Raw genomic sequence first — 16,409 nt, 5'->3', positions numbered from 1 at the left:
GACAGGGATGGATCGGGATCGTTCAACCGTCGGGAGGCCCCAGAGGAGGTAAGCACGTGTTTGAAAGCTGGGATATTTTCTCGCGAAGGCATGAAAATAGACATCGAGAAAGCCTGAGGGGTAATGAAAGTGGGGGCATTTCGGAAGGCAGTGAGAGGTCCGTGGGCCGATCAATGAAAAAAAGAGAGAGGGCATGACTCTCCAGCCGGCGGTCTCGTGGATTAGCAAAGGAAAAGAGAAGGTAATAGGGGATGTGCAACTGCAGTAGCAGGGGTGCACGGAAAATGGAAAAGAGAAGGGAGACAGTAACGAGGAAAAGAGAAGGAAAGTGGAGAGAAGAAGATGCGACCGCGGCGACGGGGCGTATGAAAAAAGAGGAGTAAGTTGATAGGAGACGGAAATGCAGTTTATTTTCGGTGGGACGAAGGGAAGTGTCGACGATGAGACGACACTATCAGAGGACAATGATCCGAACATGGATCGGCAGGACGCTACCATCGGCAATGGGTCAATGGGGCAATTCATCCAAGGATCTTTTTCTTTGGAAGTGAGGCGATGAGTTGCGCCAGTAAGCGCAGGTCAACGAGGGACGCTTCTCGAAGAGCCCCCTCGTTTATTCTGTGAGCACGGAGCAATGTGCGATAAACGCTGGCGGCGCCATCGGCGAACGAGTAAGCAATGTCATCGAAGGCGCATACACCGATCACTGAGAACCATTGAGCGGAAGCAAAAAGCTCAGGATTAAGGCGCATGGCCTTATCGTGGAGCTCCGACGCAGCAGGGTATCGACGTGAGGACGGAGCGTTAGGATCGGAATCGATGTGGCCAACAGGGCCGGCATGTTGGGAATCAGGGGGTAATCGAGGGATGGAAGGAAGACTTAGAGGGTCGTGGGAAGTGGAAGAAAAGCCCACGCCGGGGCGCTTGCGTTTGGTACCACCACTCGAGTGGCTCGGGGATGAAGGAAACATGGGGCCCGTCTTGCTCTTGCACTTTCACCGATTACCGCACCGATTACCGGAGGCAGCGGTGTAGGGTTATGAGAGAAACGGAGAGGAGATTGTACGATGGCGGAGCGGCGTACAAGAGCGCTCGGAAGGGGGATATGTAGTGCAATACGCACCTGAAAAAGGGGGTGAAAAGAAAGGAAAATATTTGGATATGAAAAGTAGTCCGGGTTGGGGGATACACATGTGAATAACTGCACAGTTTTAATTTTTAATTATTTTATTTAGTTAATTAGTTGGCATTAATTTTGCTGACACTAGATTAGATCTAGGATCTAGCGCCGCGAGCTACTGTACTGGCTCCGGCGGGGCGATATATACCTTAGCCCTCTGACCACCAAGTCAGTAAAGGTAACCCGAGTTGCCAGAGTTGAATGTCGCCTTGGTCGAAGTCCGTCTCTACCAAGACGCTCCCTTTTACCAAAGCCTACGTCATCCTTTGCGCTCGGGGGTTCCCTTTCTTTTTCCTTTATCTCCCTATTCTTTTCTATCTATACCTCTATTTTTCCCTTAATTGTGTTGGTTCCACTGGAGTTGATTGCGACCGATCCGGTGTAGGTGTTTAGCCATCGGGCAACACGTTGTGTAGTGCTGCTACTGTTTCAAGTTCCGTCGGAAGGCTGTTGCGACGACGCCTCCGTCGAAGGTCTTACTGTATAAGACAGAGTTGGTACCGCCTACCGCGATTGCGACCGCGCTGGTGAGGGTGTTTCTAGCCATCGGGCCGCACGTCGGTAGTAGCGCTGCTACACAATTACGATCCCGTCGGATAGTGCTGAACAAGCCCCCGTCGAAGACCTTGAATTATACCCAAGGTGCTGAAGACGCTCGCCGAGCATTGGCCTTACAACCCAGCGAACCGCGGTTACATCCTCGTAGACAAGCCCAACCCGCACTCGTCGAGCACTCAAGTCTTCACAAGTCTCTACCACCATTATCCTCCCGGGCCGGGCATCTTTCCTTACTCCCCCCGTCGGAGTTGAGCTACCGTGGGCCGCAAGCCCACACAAGGGGAAAGGGAGTCTCGAACGCTCCGTAGCGCGTGCCATCGGCAGTGGTTGTTGCTGTTGTTGTTTTCTTCTTTTTGTTTGACCGTCGGACTGTGTTTGCGGCCCGCCAGGCACATTGCACTACAGATACCGATGCAAGTGCGTATCAACTCGGGTGTAGGCTGCTGCAAGATCACGACGAAGCCAACGACTGGCGACTGGCGATATTGGTCGTATTCGTTAAACGACAGCGAACGCAACTACAGCGCTACCGAACGCGAGTGCTTCGCTGTAGTGTGGGCCGTCCGCACACTACGCCCGTACGTCGAGGGCACGAAGTTCACCGTCCGAACGGATCACGACGCGCTGAGGTGGCTCATGTCCCTGACCGAGAGCTCCGGAAGACTCACCCGGTGGCCGCTACGTCTGGCTGAATACGATTTCACCATTCAGTACCGCCCCGGGCGCGTGCACCAGGTCCCCGACGCCCTGTCACGCCTCGTATCACCGAGGGTCGCCGACGACCGTCGCCCGGCTGTCGAGGTGGACGACGACATCCCCACCTACGACACGGGCACGACCGTTCGTGATGTCTCGGATGAGCTCGCGGACCACGTATGCACCGCGAGCTGCGACCACGAGGCCGAACACGTCTTCGTGACCACAAGGAACCGAACGAAATCCCGAAGGAATTTGCGCGCCCGAGCGCGTGACGAGCCGAGGGGCGACGACGAAGCCCCTGCTCTAGAAGAACCCGACGCCTTCTGGGCAGAGAACGAGGAGTTCGACGCCGTGGACCTCGATCGCACCCAAGACTTCGAAGCCGATACGTCCGGTTCCCAGGTCGCCCCTCCGCAGGACGACCTGCCGGCCCCTCTTTCGATAGAGGAGATAGCCGAGGAACAAGGCGTGGATGAATTCTGCCAAACGGTATTGGCACGACAGTCAGAGTCCCGGGACTCCGCGTTCTTCGAGGACCACCAAGGGGTGCTCAAACGGAGACACCCCTTCGACCCTGATATCGTACAGGTGGTGGTCCCTCGGACTCTACGCGCCCGGTTGCTGCGGCTCTGCCATAACCCGGCCATCGCCGGGCATCCGGGGCAGAACCGCATGTATTACGCGCTCCGTCGCGAGTACTACTGGCCACACTTGGCGGTGGACGTCGCGTCGACCGTACGAGGTTGTCGAACCTGTGCGATGAACCGCGTCAAGCTTCGGAAACACCTAAACCGATTAAGGTTGTTTCCGGCGACGCCGGCGTTGGAGAGCCTCGCGATCGATATACTGGGGCCGCTCCCAAAGACCAAGGCAGGAAACGATTCCTCCTGGTAATCACCGACCGCTCTACGAAGTTAAGGCAGGTCGTCGCACTGCGGACGGTAACCGCCTACACCGTCGCAGTGGCGTTTTGCGAAGCGTGGGTCTTTAAGTACGGCGTCCCACGCTCGCTACTGTCGGATAACGGACCGCAGTTCAACAAAAAGTTCTTCCAAAGCACATGCCGAGTGCTTGGAATTACGAACCTTTATACGTCAGCGTACCACCCTCAGACGAACGGCCAGGTGGAACGCTATAACCAAACGATTGCGGCGATGCTCGGCAATTACGTGAACGAGCATCAAGACGACTGGGACGTGTACGTGGGACCGTTAACGTACGCATATAACTCCCACGTACACCGAACCACACGAACGACCCCGTCTGAGCTCGTGCTCAGCCGCCCCCCGCCGGAGTTTTCTCTTCGAGGAACCGGCGGGGACGTGCCACCTGCCGATAGGGGAACGCAGCGTGCGGAGTTCCTCAAGACCCTGGACGCGACGATCCAGAAGGCCTACGGGAGCTTGCGACGCACGCAAGCCCGTTACAAACGCGACTTCGATAAGCGCGTTCGAACGGTTAACACACGTCTCGAGCCAGTAACTTCATCTACCTGAACCCCACCGACGGGGACAAGACGTCTAACCAGCTTGCCTCGCCCGCCGTGGGGCCGTACCGTGTCCTCGCCAACGATCGTCGAACCATCACAATCGATCGTGATGGCGTCACCGAGCGGGTGTCCGCAGACCGCTGCGTGTACGCGCCACCGCCGATGGACGTGCCACTGGTGAGCACGACGACCGCGCGTGACCTTGCCGACAAGGTCAGGGAGGGAACACAGTACGCCGTGGAGAAGCTACTCAAGCATCGAGAGATAGAAGACGGAACAACGGAGTTCCTCATCAAGTGGGCGGACTACGACCAACCCACTTGGACGGCACGCACCCACATCCCGGAAGAAATGGTGTCTCGATATGTGCTGCGTCTCCGAAGACGCACGGGGAGGGACCTCAACTCCGAAGTGAACGCGGACGTTCACTCTTAAGGAGGGGGCCCCTCAACCGCTCCGTCGACCGGAAAAATTAAACCCCCCCTTCGCGGCCGGAAAGGGCGGGGGTCTACGCAAGGACACAACGAAGGTGGCCGACCAACTTCGGGGAAGCATGGGATGTCCAGTCGCCGCGTGGACAACGCCGGTCCACGCGACACGACCCGTCACCACCAACGAGAGGTGGATCGTGAGGCAGGTCGTACTGTGTCACGAACGGTAGGCCGGGAACGTCGACTGAGCGAAGGCAGGACACTGCCTCCCAACTAACACGACGACCTACGACCGGTGCGCTACACTCGTGCTGTTGAAGTTCCGTCGTGTGCAAATTGAGTATAGCACACCGACGGCGAACAGGGAAGAACATCAAGCCGAAGTGATGCACGCTTCCCGAACGCGTGACGCATAGGCCTCGGGTAGTCCGTACTGCCCGAGGGAGAACGACCCTCGCTGTAATCGAGGAGGCCAGGAGCAATGGCAGCGCGCTGGAAGACCACCAAGCCGAAGTGATGGACATCTTCCGGACGCGCCCGGAATAGGTCTCGGACAGTCCGTACTGCCCGAGAGGAGGGGCCGACCCCTGACGAGAAGGACCATGCCCGCACGACCGCATGCGCTTTTTAAGTGGACGCGCTTGGGACGTGACAAGTACAAACGGGATCCGATATCCGATGCGCACGACAAAAGTGAGCTCTCTGCCCGTGCCTCGGAGGCCGGTATAGCGACAGAACCGCCGCCGTCCCCCTAAAATATGGAAAATTTAAAAGTTGGAAATGACACTGGACGGCGGACAGCACGTGCATTACGTATGCGTACAAGATGCGCGCGCCACAAGCAATCGACAGTCGACCGAAGCGGCCAATGAGAGCACGTCAAAACAAGCACCTCGGAAATTGTCGATGAACGCTCTCGAAGGGTCGTAATAACGATTCACCCAATGGGAGCTCGTCAAACTCTCTTCGAGCTTGACCCTCGCCCCCGACGACCCGCATGCTAAACCATCGCAGTTCCACCACCTCTCCTCCCTGTCGGGAGCGCCGCCCAAGTCAGACCCGACGAAGTGTGGGAAGGGGAGGCCTGCGGTCGACGAGAATTGGGAATATAAGGGCAACCGCGTGAATCCGTGCGAGGCGGGTGCGATAGACATCGCTCCCCCATCGGAAGGGGGAGTTCAGACGCGACTAACTACGATCACGTCACGACCTGCAGCCCCCCTACTCGCTAGCGAACGCAAGGACCCTGCAGACGCGCGCGTCCAGACGACGACCCCCCCAGCCATGCCGACAACCCACCGCTCGTGCCGTACATGCCGCACCTTCGCCTCTTCGAGGGTGACTTCGCAAGGGGTGGCTACACGAATCGCCTGACGAGGGTAGGTTAACTCCCTGCGTCGTGAATGAGGATGACGTCACTATACGAGGGTCCCGTCATCCCTCGTTCGGTCGTACTGTCCTGACCGGTTCTGAGCACCCCGTTGCCTCGTGCGGCGGGGTTGCGATGGAAAACTTCTCATAGGCGGGAAACCGTCGGCACTTGGCGCGGCGAGAAAAAACCAGAGCCGAAGTCGTGTTTCCTACTAGGCCGACTACGTGCGAGAGGGAACGCCGTCGCCTACTCTCGGAATGCAGGCGCGAATCCTTCCCGATTAGAAAGTGTGCGCCGGAAGAAAGCCAGGCTTCCCAGCTTCACAAGATCGAAAAGGCAGTCAAGCATACTTACCCCAAGGCTGCTCCACCTAGGACGGGCGAGTTCGAAACTCATCGGATGCGCGTGCATGGGAAACGTTTCGCAAGCACGCGCGAGGGCGCGAACTCGTAGTGAATGGAGCAGTGAACAAGGGACACGAAGAATTACGCACGGCATCGAGACGCGCCGCTGCTGCGGTACGGACGGCGTGCGATGAGTACCATGTGGCGTCAGTAATCGACCCCTAGACACCCGTATTGATGAGAAATGGAGAGGGTTTGCCGCGGCGAAGTCGGGGATCGGAAGCTAACGACGACCGCGCCACTCGACCGTTAGCCGGGGAAGATACAGTAGGGGAATACGCCGACACCAGAGGCCCCTACGCCCAACACAACTCGAATACGCCGACCTCCCCGCCGCACGTCCCAGTGGCCCCTCTGCCGAAGCTGAATGCGACGTGTGAGAGTGAGCATCGCGGCTGATGTTCGCGATGGGCAGTGGCGGTGTAGAACTACGACGACCGCAGAGGGAGGGGGTACCGACAACAGACCCGCGCCCAGCTCCGACGAGCCGCAAGGAGCGGTACGCTCACCCGATGGGGAGAGAGGAATGCCATGCGTAGTACGGCAGAGAGGCCGAAGCTGATGAGCTGGGGGAAATTCCACGAACGCGCAGCCCACGCGAAAAGGATTTTGGCTGGCGCATGACCGACTGCACTCCCATCATGAGCATTGCTGTTAATTTTTTTGGCAAAAAAATATTTTCGCGGGAAAATTAATTTGCACGATTTTTTGGCAATTTGAATAATGACAAGGGTTTGTCGCGCACGCGCAGCGCTGGACAGTAGCGCGCGTGCGTGCCGGTACGCCTCGCGCCCGCTCCGTGCGGTCGGCACAGCGCTACGCCCCTCCCTCGGCATAGACCACGACGGCAACGATTTCCGCCCCCTCTCTGGCGTCCTCCAGGAAGCCGCCGAGGGACCAGTTACAGTAGACAGCCTTACCCGGCCTACTGGCTGCACGAACCCGACGCTATCACGTATGGCAGAAGTCGCGATGGACCGCCAATGATTGAGGACGCATCGACACAAGGATCCGCCGGCAGTTAGGAGATAAATCGTGCGATACGCCGACGTCCCCGTTCGTCGGTATAGGTATCAAGCGGACGACTCCAGGTCCCCGGGGGAACGGATAAAGAAGGAAGGAGTGATGTGAAAAGGAAAGAGGGTAGGTTCGTTTATCGTGTCAGAGGGGCGGCGGAACTCATCGGAGGCGGCTCGCGCAGAGACGTTCCGCAAGTACGCGGGAGAGTGTGGGCTCGCTGTGAAGGCTGCAGTGAACACGGGTCGCGAAGCCTTGCAGACCGTGTTGAGACGCCCACCGCTGTGGTACATACGGCACACAACGGGTACCTTGCAATGACAGTAGCCCAACTGTGTGCGTCCCCGGATAGATGAATGAAGGTTGGCGCTGCTGAGTGCAGAGCTCGACATTACAATCGACAATGTCATAGAGCTGCGCGTTAGTGACATAGAAGGGGAACGTGTGAAGGAGGTGGATCATGCTCTTCGCAGCATGATGAAGGGGAAATGTGGAGCTACGAAAGAGGCAGAGAGAAGGGCCCACGCAGCCTCTCGGAGGAAGCCATGTAAGAAGGAATTGGAGGCGCGGAAGCGAAGAGGAGTGGGGCATTCGGAACTCGTTTCGCCGGACGCTTTGCGCAATTAATAGCGCACGGCACACCACGGTGCTGAAGGGTTCTACGGGTGACGTAGCGCTCCATTCGCACGACGTCACGGGTCACCCTTCGATCTCTGCTCGAAGGGCGTAGCGCGACAACTAAATTCTCGAAAGCGTCGCCGCCCGCTGCACGGACAAAATGCAGAGGCACGAGAGTAAGGGATAAGAGGGGACGGCTCTGGCAGGGGAGGAAACTAGGCGCGTCCGTCGGTTGACCTAGGATGAGGATGGACCGGCGACCACTACGAAGGTCGAGTTAACTGTCACCCTCACTTCCCGGCCCCGCTGCACCGAAGCCCCGTACAAGGAGAGGAGGGGTGATGTGTCACCCGGAACAGCATGGGTGTTCGAGAGTCGATACGGATAAGCTCGCCGCGGACTACGTTCATGTCACGTCGTATTTGCTTGCGTATGTTGCTCAGTCGCAAAGATAGCGTACAGGGCTGGACTCCAGAAGGGAGAGGCAGTAATAGGAAAACGCAGGCAGCCCGCGGACGTGGAGCGTGGTGTGGCGAAGGAACGCCACTGTAAGGAGATCAGGAACAACCCCCTGGTCGCAGTTCGGTAGACTACGGGGCAGGTTACCAGCGCGTGAGAGTTGAAGCAAGCGAGTTGGGATGAGCGCGGGGTAGAGCAGCAAGAGCAAGGCAGATCACGACAATGAATGGGCAAAGACTCCCCCTTGCCGCACAAGTGAACGCGGACGTTCACTCTTGAAGGGGGGGCCGTGTAGCATAACCGCCGACTACTGTACTATATATTAGATTTAGAATTAGATCTAACGCTGTAAGGTACGGACCTTACAGCGTGCGCGCGCGCATACCTGACAGCGCGAGCGCACCAACACGTGTACCCCACGTGTACCACACGTGTGCTGTCAGCTCAGACGGCTGACAGCGTTACAGTGCGGGCCGGCCCGCACTGTATACAGTAAGCCGACTACGGTACAGTCCGTACTGTACTGTAGAGGGTTAATTAACTTGTACAATAAATATAGGGAGCGACCGCCGACGGGGAGGACCAGGACAGGCAACCCTCCACCGACGGGCGACCACCCAGCTTACTCTACTCACACCGCCGTTCCGCGAGTAGTTACCACCGAGCGGGTAGTGGAAGCGCGCGACACGGCGGCGAGCTGCGATCCGCCTCCGCCCGTCAGTACCGGATCGTCAACCGGTACCCCTCCAGAGGGGCTCAATTTGGGACGTTGCTCAATTTGGGACATCTCAGTTTCGAGCCAACCACCAATGCGTCCAAGCACTACATGGCCAACAATATTAGAATAAGCGTTCCCAATTGACATGTGTTTCATCGGAAATTCAAAACTCCCGCCCAAACACAGCACTAAAGGTAGTTTCCCATATACTGCAGCCGATCACGACAGTCCGTGCCAGTCCAAAAAACGTATCTCGACCACATGCCGCCCTCTATGCGGCGACAAGCGTCGCTGAGCGAAAAGCGAAAAGCGCGGGACGAAGTCTCGAAGAGCAACAGAGAAGCCGCCCTTGCTCTTTTCCGCTTAGGGTGGCCAATCAGGCAAGTTGCAGAAAAGTGCAATTTATCCAAGACAACTGCAGGAAGAATCAAAAAAGCCCGCATTCAAAAGACATGGCCTCGGTCCAAAGGCTTTTAGATCCAGCACAACACCGTGCTGGTCGCAAAACACGATGGACGCAAACGGAAGCGGAAATGATAACTGAACGTATAGTTCATGCCGCGGAAAGGAGATTTGCAATTGATGTCTCTACAATGAAAGCAACTTTAGGACGCATATGTGCAGACGCGAGGCAGCCTTATGAAAAGGGAATTCCGTCGAATGCCGCAATAAGAACCTATAGAGCGCTGAACAGAGATGTGACATACCGAAAGGGGGAGAGCAAGGAGGCAGCCAAGATCAAAGCTGAAAGTTTCGCACGTGTAAACACGTTTGTGACTGCCCTTCAAAAAGTCCAGACCAAACACCCGGGTATTTTTGACAACCCAGACAACGTCTGGAACTTAGATGAAACGCACGTCGACGGTGAGTTTGGCCAGCGTATCAAGAGGTTTTGCGGGTCCCATTCTCACCATGGTGGCTATACTGCTTGTCAAAAAGGATCTGGGAAACATCTCACAGCTGTAATTATTGGGTCCGCATCTGGAAAGTGTAGTCCTTTGTTTGCTATTGCAGCAGGAAAATATATCATGCAGCAATGGCTTGAGCCATTGCCGTCACAGTCTTTTCACGATCAAAATAACCACCCCCACTGGTTGGCTCAGCCAGGTTAGATGCCTGCGGATGTTGTTCTACGATGCACTGAAAAGGGGTCAATAGACATGCGAACCATGCCTATTCTCATTCAGCAGGTAAATCGCTAAATTCGTCAGTTTATGCCTTCCCAACAACCTGTTGTGTTGATTCTAGACGGCCATTCGTCTCGTAATGGCGTGGAGTGGATCGAAGAAGCCCTAAAGTGTAACATTGAGCTCGTGGTCCTCCCTGCTAACATAACCCTTTTTTTGCAGCCTCGCGATGACGTAATTAACAAACAGTTTCAAAAGGAAGTGCGCTGTACCAGAGATAAATTGCTTCGCATGGCTCTAATTAACGTTCACTCGATGGGCTTCAAGCTGAAATTAGCCGTAGCCGGTCATGCGGCATTGACTCCCGATATAGGGAGACAAGCGTTTATTAACACCGGCCTCTGGCCGATGGAGTTCCGCTTCATGGAAAAGTTTAAACAAAAAAAGCGGGAACATTTGCATGCTGCGAAAGAAAAAGCTATTCGTCTACAAAATTCGAGTCCAGTGCCGTCAGTCACGAGTGTTCAGCAACGGCATGCAGATGGCGAAACAATGAAGGAATTGGCGGCCGTGCTTAGCCGTGAACGAAGTCCGCCGGTGGCCATTGATGCCATCTCGAGATTACTGAAAGAGCGCGAGACTGTATCCTCGATATTACAGGGAATACGTCCTAGTCCAGTGGCCAACAGTAAGTCTGTCAGCAGGAAAACATTGTGCGTCGGGGCACCAGCGCAGTGTTTGACAGTTGGGGATATTTTCCATCGTCGGAAGGACGCCGAGATTGAAGCCGGCGCAGAGGCTAATCGCAAAGCGATTGCGAAAAAGGATAATATCGCATGCAAGGCTTTAGAAAAGAAGCAGAAAGCGGAAGCGCGAGCAGAACGGAAAAGAAAGAAGTTGTATCGAAACTGCCAAAACAGGAATATTTTGGGTGAGACAGCATCTGTAAGTGGAGCTGATCGTTCTGATGCCATCGTTGTTTGCGCTCAGAGTAGTGGGAGGGCGTCGGATGATCAAGGGACGGCCGATTGCGGTGTTGCAGTGAGTGCCTTGATGCAGCTAGCGAGTAAACACTGACCCAAATGAGAATAAGAATGTGTCCCAAATTGAACCCTTTTTTGTTTTTGCGCGGTTAAGATATCAATGCTGACTTGGCCTAGCCGTTGGAAAAATATTAACCAATGAAGTTTCACGATGATTGGGATTGATGGTGGTGTCCAATGACTGTCAAATGAGGCTTTACCAGACTGGAAAACGACATTCTTTGGATGCACGGGAGGCGTTGCACAAAAGCTGTCCCAAATTGAGCCCCTCTGGAGGGGTACTGCTCCGAGGCGTCGAGGCGTCGATCCGCTTGCCTACGCGCGCGTCCCCGCCGACCACGCTCTACCACCCGCTACCGGCCCGCTTCCGGTGGCGTTGGTTGGTTCAAGACCCTCGGTACACCGATCCCGGGTCTTCCGCCGAACATCGCGAACACCCCTCCGCCGTGTGTGGGGTGTTTATGCGACAATGGCCTTCTTCGAACAACTCCCCGAGACGTCCACAGAGATCTTCGACAATTTTTTCGGGAACTGCTGCTATTCCGGATGGAAATCTTGTTTCATGAGGAAGATCTACACCTTTAAGCTGGACAATGCTGTGCCTTCTATCGTTAAAGAATCCAGGAGGGATATTCACACCGGACAGTGAACAATTCTCAAGTGAGAATGAATTTTTTTCGACGGTCTGTGCGTTCCTCCGCATTAATGAGATACTGCTGGCACTGCTAGATACTTCTTCTATCTCACCTGGGAAAAGATCGTCTTCAACTGGTGCTGAAGGTTCTGATGTCCTCTTGCATGTAGTCAACTTGCTGTAAGCGAAGGGATGCGATTCATTGTGGGCATATCGTTCAATACGCCTTGCCACCGCCGTTTCTTTCATGTATCTAATAACGTTAATATCAGAGAGATTGCGATGTTTCGTTTCCGCATAAGCCATAACAATTAGAGATAAGTGTGATTCAACACATTGTTGAAGGTACCTCTCTACAACGGATGCTGATTGAATAGCCCGAGAATCATTACCCTCTCTCATCGTTAAAGTCTGAGCTGCAGCTAAAAGTAAAACCCGCAACTATAACCATCCGTTTGCTTCTTGAGCTTCAGAATGTCCAGGGCGTGGTTCTTTTTGTTGATCTTCCACTGCAGTTGTGGAAAGAGAAATTGAAGATATTCCTTCGCAGTCGCAAAAAGCCCCTCTGGAGCTTTCCATCCGAGGTCATCCCCAAAGAAAAGTTGTGCTTCAGGGATGGCTTCATTAGTGGAAGACGGCAAGGACATGATGTAGCCCCAATGAATGTTTCCTAGATTGATGGGTAAAAAGATAGAGGGAACCGTATTTACTTTGCTACAGAGGACACTGCCAAGATCTTTGCGAAGCGTTCTTATTAACTGCCGGTTCAATTTTCGTTTACGATTTCTTTTGCGTAGAGTGTTCTCAGAGCACAATGCAGTGCCCTGATTCGAATGCCCGATTATACCAAACCGCTTTGGTTCGAGCTGATCCAAACCGGCATCGAGAAGCACACTGCTTAGCTGCATCTGTCGTTGGCAGTACTCAACCCAACTCAACACCTCATCTTCACAGGATTGTTGCTTCAAGTTTCTGTCTATGTAAGAGCGAAGTACAGTGATATCTTCTTTGGTAAAGTTACGTTTGGTACCATCTTTAGGGATAAACCTCATCGATTTTGCTTGTATGAAATTCAAGCACGCATATACCTTTGCCTGACGTTCACCCTTCTCCGTAGATAAGTTTACATTCGCAGAGACAGAGGCAGACCCCACGCCCTTCATGCTTTCACAGTCCCTCCAATCCAAACAAGACTGCACCAATATCCCTGAGCGCTTTTGATGGTGTTACCTCCTAACCAGATGGCAGCCGCCAAACCTCGTCGGCAACACCAAGCGGCACCCGAACCAATCCATCGTGTCACTACAGTACCGAAACCTTGACTTGAGCGATGCGCTGCCCCGCTCCAGCGTGAGATCAGTCTCAACGCTGTAGAACGCACTTCTTATTGCATGCAGAAGGGGCGGGGGCGCGAGACAAATAAACAGCGAAAAGGCGCAGAAAATTAAGAGGCAGGAAGCAAGAGTAGTTGGGAGGATGCAACAGTTGGCATGAAAGATAAGTGCAAGAGTAGAAGCGGGGAGTCGAGAAGCATATGAGAACAGAGTAATGGGGGCCCGGGATGGAGGAGGGATCTCCTGTCGAATTTATGTGAAGCTTGCAGCGAGATCACTAGATCGGAAATATCTGTTGTATAATGGTGAGAAATAATGGATCTCGAATATTTGGTAGGAAATTGGAGGAAATTGGAGGAAATTGGATCGACTAATTGGATCGACTACTTTGGTACAAGGTTGCGTTGTGAGACAAAGGAAGCCAATTCCTCAGTTCTCTAGCTGACGTAACATGGCTTCTTGCGATAAGGAGGCGAAGAAAAAAGCAGAATGCTGCATTTTATTTCGTTATAATACCATGTACGTGAGCGATGTGTTTCTGCTTCCCCTTCCTTCTTCGACGTGCACGCAATTGGGACTTGGATAGTTTACCAGTTTATCGTTTTTTCTTCTCAGCATGCCTTGCTCTTATTCCCCCTCTTCGGTTCCTTGTTCGCCGTCCTGTTCGCCTGGCTAGCTCTAAAATTCCGTTTTGTAGTTCCTTATCTTCTTCATCCCCTAAGTATTGCGCGGCCATCAAAAAGGCGGTCGTAGACAAGGCTCTCAATTCGCTCCTTACGCCGTGCACTCGTCCGTGCCAATTTTTCTCAGTTCCTCTCCTTTATCCGCGCTTTCCTCCGAAAGCCACTCAGTCCACAACTCGAACGTGTAGTGGTATTCATTGTCGTGGTTGGCACACTCAGCTTTACTCTCCACATCGCCAACATTGCCTTACACTACATAGTCCGGCTCAGGCCAAACTTCCTCTTCCATCCATTCATGCGTGCGACCCGGTATGCTCCGTCGTTCAATCTCATCCTCGACCGCAGCATAGTGACTACCTCCGACCCTGCTTTCATTTTCTCCCCGTATCTTTTCCATGCAACTCGAGAAGTCTTTGGAGACTGCTATCAGATTCTCTAGAATGCTGAATTTATTGCGCCCCTCCACCTTCCCTTTGTAGTCTACGTACGAAATAAAGGCTTCACGAGCCTTTACTGAAACGAACTTCCCGAACACCGCCTCCTCACATAGAGCAGCGTGTGACTTGCTCATGTAACTGCAGCTCCTACAGTAGTCTTCGGAGTCCCCTCTTCAGCGTGAGATCTATCTCAGCCGCTGTGTCACGGTAGAACCGTGGGGGACTCGCGAAGAGAACAGAACAGTGGAGAGCGACAGAGAGCGACAGGCTGTGCGGCGTGCCGGGCTGTGCGGGGCGGGAGAGCGACAGGCTGTGTGGGGTGCCGGGCTGTGCGGCGTGGGAGAGCGACAGGCTGTGCGGGGTGCCGGAGAGTGAGATAGAGAGTGGGGAGGGTTGAGGGAGGAAGGGCTGCAATTAGGGCAATTAAGAGTGCCGACGACGGCAAAATTTCTCGGCAAAATTTCTTTCTGAAATTTTTATGTTTTACGCCGACGACGGCAACATTTCGAAATCTTTATGTTTTTCAGAGGTTTCTCTTTAGAGTTTCCCTTGCGCAGAGATCCATACATCTCATGGTCGCTTGCACAACCGCAGACAGTAAAACTTGCATTGTCTCCCTGGTGGCCTTCGCTTTTCGATCTTTGACAGTATGCGCATCGGGAAAGCCCGCCGAGCCAGACGACGGCGAAAGGGAGCACGCATGGTACGTTACGTTAATCAAGCAGGGAACGACACTGTACGAGCACGCCTAGCCTATAACCTAATACTCCCCACGTGAGTGCGACATGATTGGGTGTCCGTAAAAAGTTTCCAAAATGTTTTGGACCGGATCCAAGATGGAAATTGGAAATCGGTGCCCTGCTGTACAATTTCCGATTTCCAAATTTCCGACTTTTAAAAACACCTAGAACACCCCTCAGGTCGGGCAAGAAAATATCGTTGTGATTGGTATATTCAACGATTTTTGCTTTTCTGAAAAGCGTTTAGAATTGAGCTGCCCAGAAGGGTACTGTTCGGGTTCAGGAGACAACACACGAATGGCGTTGCCTCCTGACTTCGAAGAGCACTACGCTCCCTGCCACGGCGGCATTCAAGCTCTCCATCCCCGAACAAAGCGGAATCCCGACCACCCTTCCCTGTGCCTCCTGAAACGCCCTCTCCCCGGGTCCATTTGCCTCCCCCCCAACGACTATCGCGGCGGGTCCACACCAATCCACCTTTGCATAATCCTCTCCACCCCCATCCGCCACGCTCACTTCACACCCCCACTTGTGTACCACCTGCATGACCTCGTCCCAACTCTGGTCCACCTGCACCGGGAGGCGGAAGTGGGCCCCCATGCCCGCGCGGAGCACCTTGAGCCCCCATGGGTCCGCGCACCCGTGTGTCATCAGCACAGCGTCCACGCCCGCGCCCGCAGCGGATCGAAGCAGGGTGCCGACGTTGCCGGGGTCGCGCACCTCGTCGCACACGAGCGCGAGCGTGCCGGAATCCGGCAGCGGCAGGGCCGGGCGCTCGAGCACCGCCACCACGCCCTGCGGGCTCACGGTGTTGCACAGCGAGCGCATGATGGGCTCAGCCACGAGCATGGGCGCGCAGCCCGAGCGGCGTACGTCGGCGAGGAGTGCGCCCATTGCCGCGCTTCGGCGCAGCAACTTGTCGGAGTAGAACAGTTGGTGCGGGGCGAAGGACGCGGAGAGAGCGTCCTCGATTAGTCGCTGCCCCTCCAGAAGGATCAGGTTGTTTTTGTCGCGGTGGCGCCGCCGGAGGAGAGACCGCGCTAGCTTGAGGTGCGGGTTGCGCGCCGACGTAAGCTCGAGAGAGGCGCGTGACGTGCGCAAAGCGCGCGTGGGGTGCGGAAGATGGCGCGGGGGGAGCGCGAACGCCGGCTGGAGAAGTGGGTGTGCGCATCGCATTTTTTTGGACAAGGTGAGAGACGAGGAGATGGGGGAGTGGGGCCAAAAGTAGAGTTTGATGAGCTCAGATTGATCCGCGGTGGGTGGGAACGGGGTGCTGGCTGTAAAAATCACAACGGGAAAAACGAGACGAGCGATCAAGTCGAGAATTCCGTACCGGCCCCGATCCAAATGCCAACGGTGTCAAGCGCCGTCGCCCGCATGGCCCTCTCTGCGCTGCTCCTCTCGCCGCCCGTGCGCTTCTACTCTCGGCCGCGGGCGTCGTTCGTGGACCGGGTGACGGTCCTGCT

General features: G+C 54.9%; 2 protein-coding genes across 2 annotated transcripts in view; one reads left to right on the top strand and one right to left on the bottom strand.

Annotated features, from left to right (window-relative positions):
• Window positions 1–15,222: 15,222 nt before the first annotated feature.
• Window positions 15,223–16,119, bottom strand: CHC_T00007476001 (hypothetical protein). Its single transcript, XM_005711155.1, has one exon. The coding sequence runs from the start codon at window positions 16,117–16,119 to the stop codon at window positions 15,223–15,225; it is 897 nt and encodes a 298-aa protein (XP_005711212.1).
• Window positions 16,120–16,290: 171 nt separating this feature from the next.
• Window positions 16,291–16,409, top strand: part of CHC_T00007475001 (hypothetical protein) — a 3,717-nt gene continuing 3,598 nt past the window's right edge. Inside the window, exon 1 of the mRNA XM_005711154.1 lies at window positions 16,291–16,311. Within this exon, the coding sequence (XP_005711211.1) occupies window positions 16,291–16,311 (21 nt within the window). The remainder of the gene's footprint in view (window positions 16,312–16,409) is intronic.

The sequence above is a fragment of the Chondrus crispus genome, genomic scaffold (assembly GCF_000350225.1).
Source record: "Chondrus crispus Stackhouse genomic scaffold, scaffold_75, whole genome shotgun sequence".
In the NCBI taxonomy this organism is placed as follows: domain Eukaryota; phylum Rhodophyta; class Florideophyceae; order Gigartinales; family Gigartinaceae; genus Chondrus; species Chondrus crispus.
The sequence above is the reverse complement of the archived record's forward strand: the minus strand, read 5'-3'. Positions and strand labels throughout refer to the sequence as shown.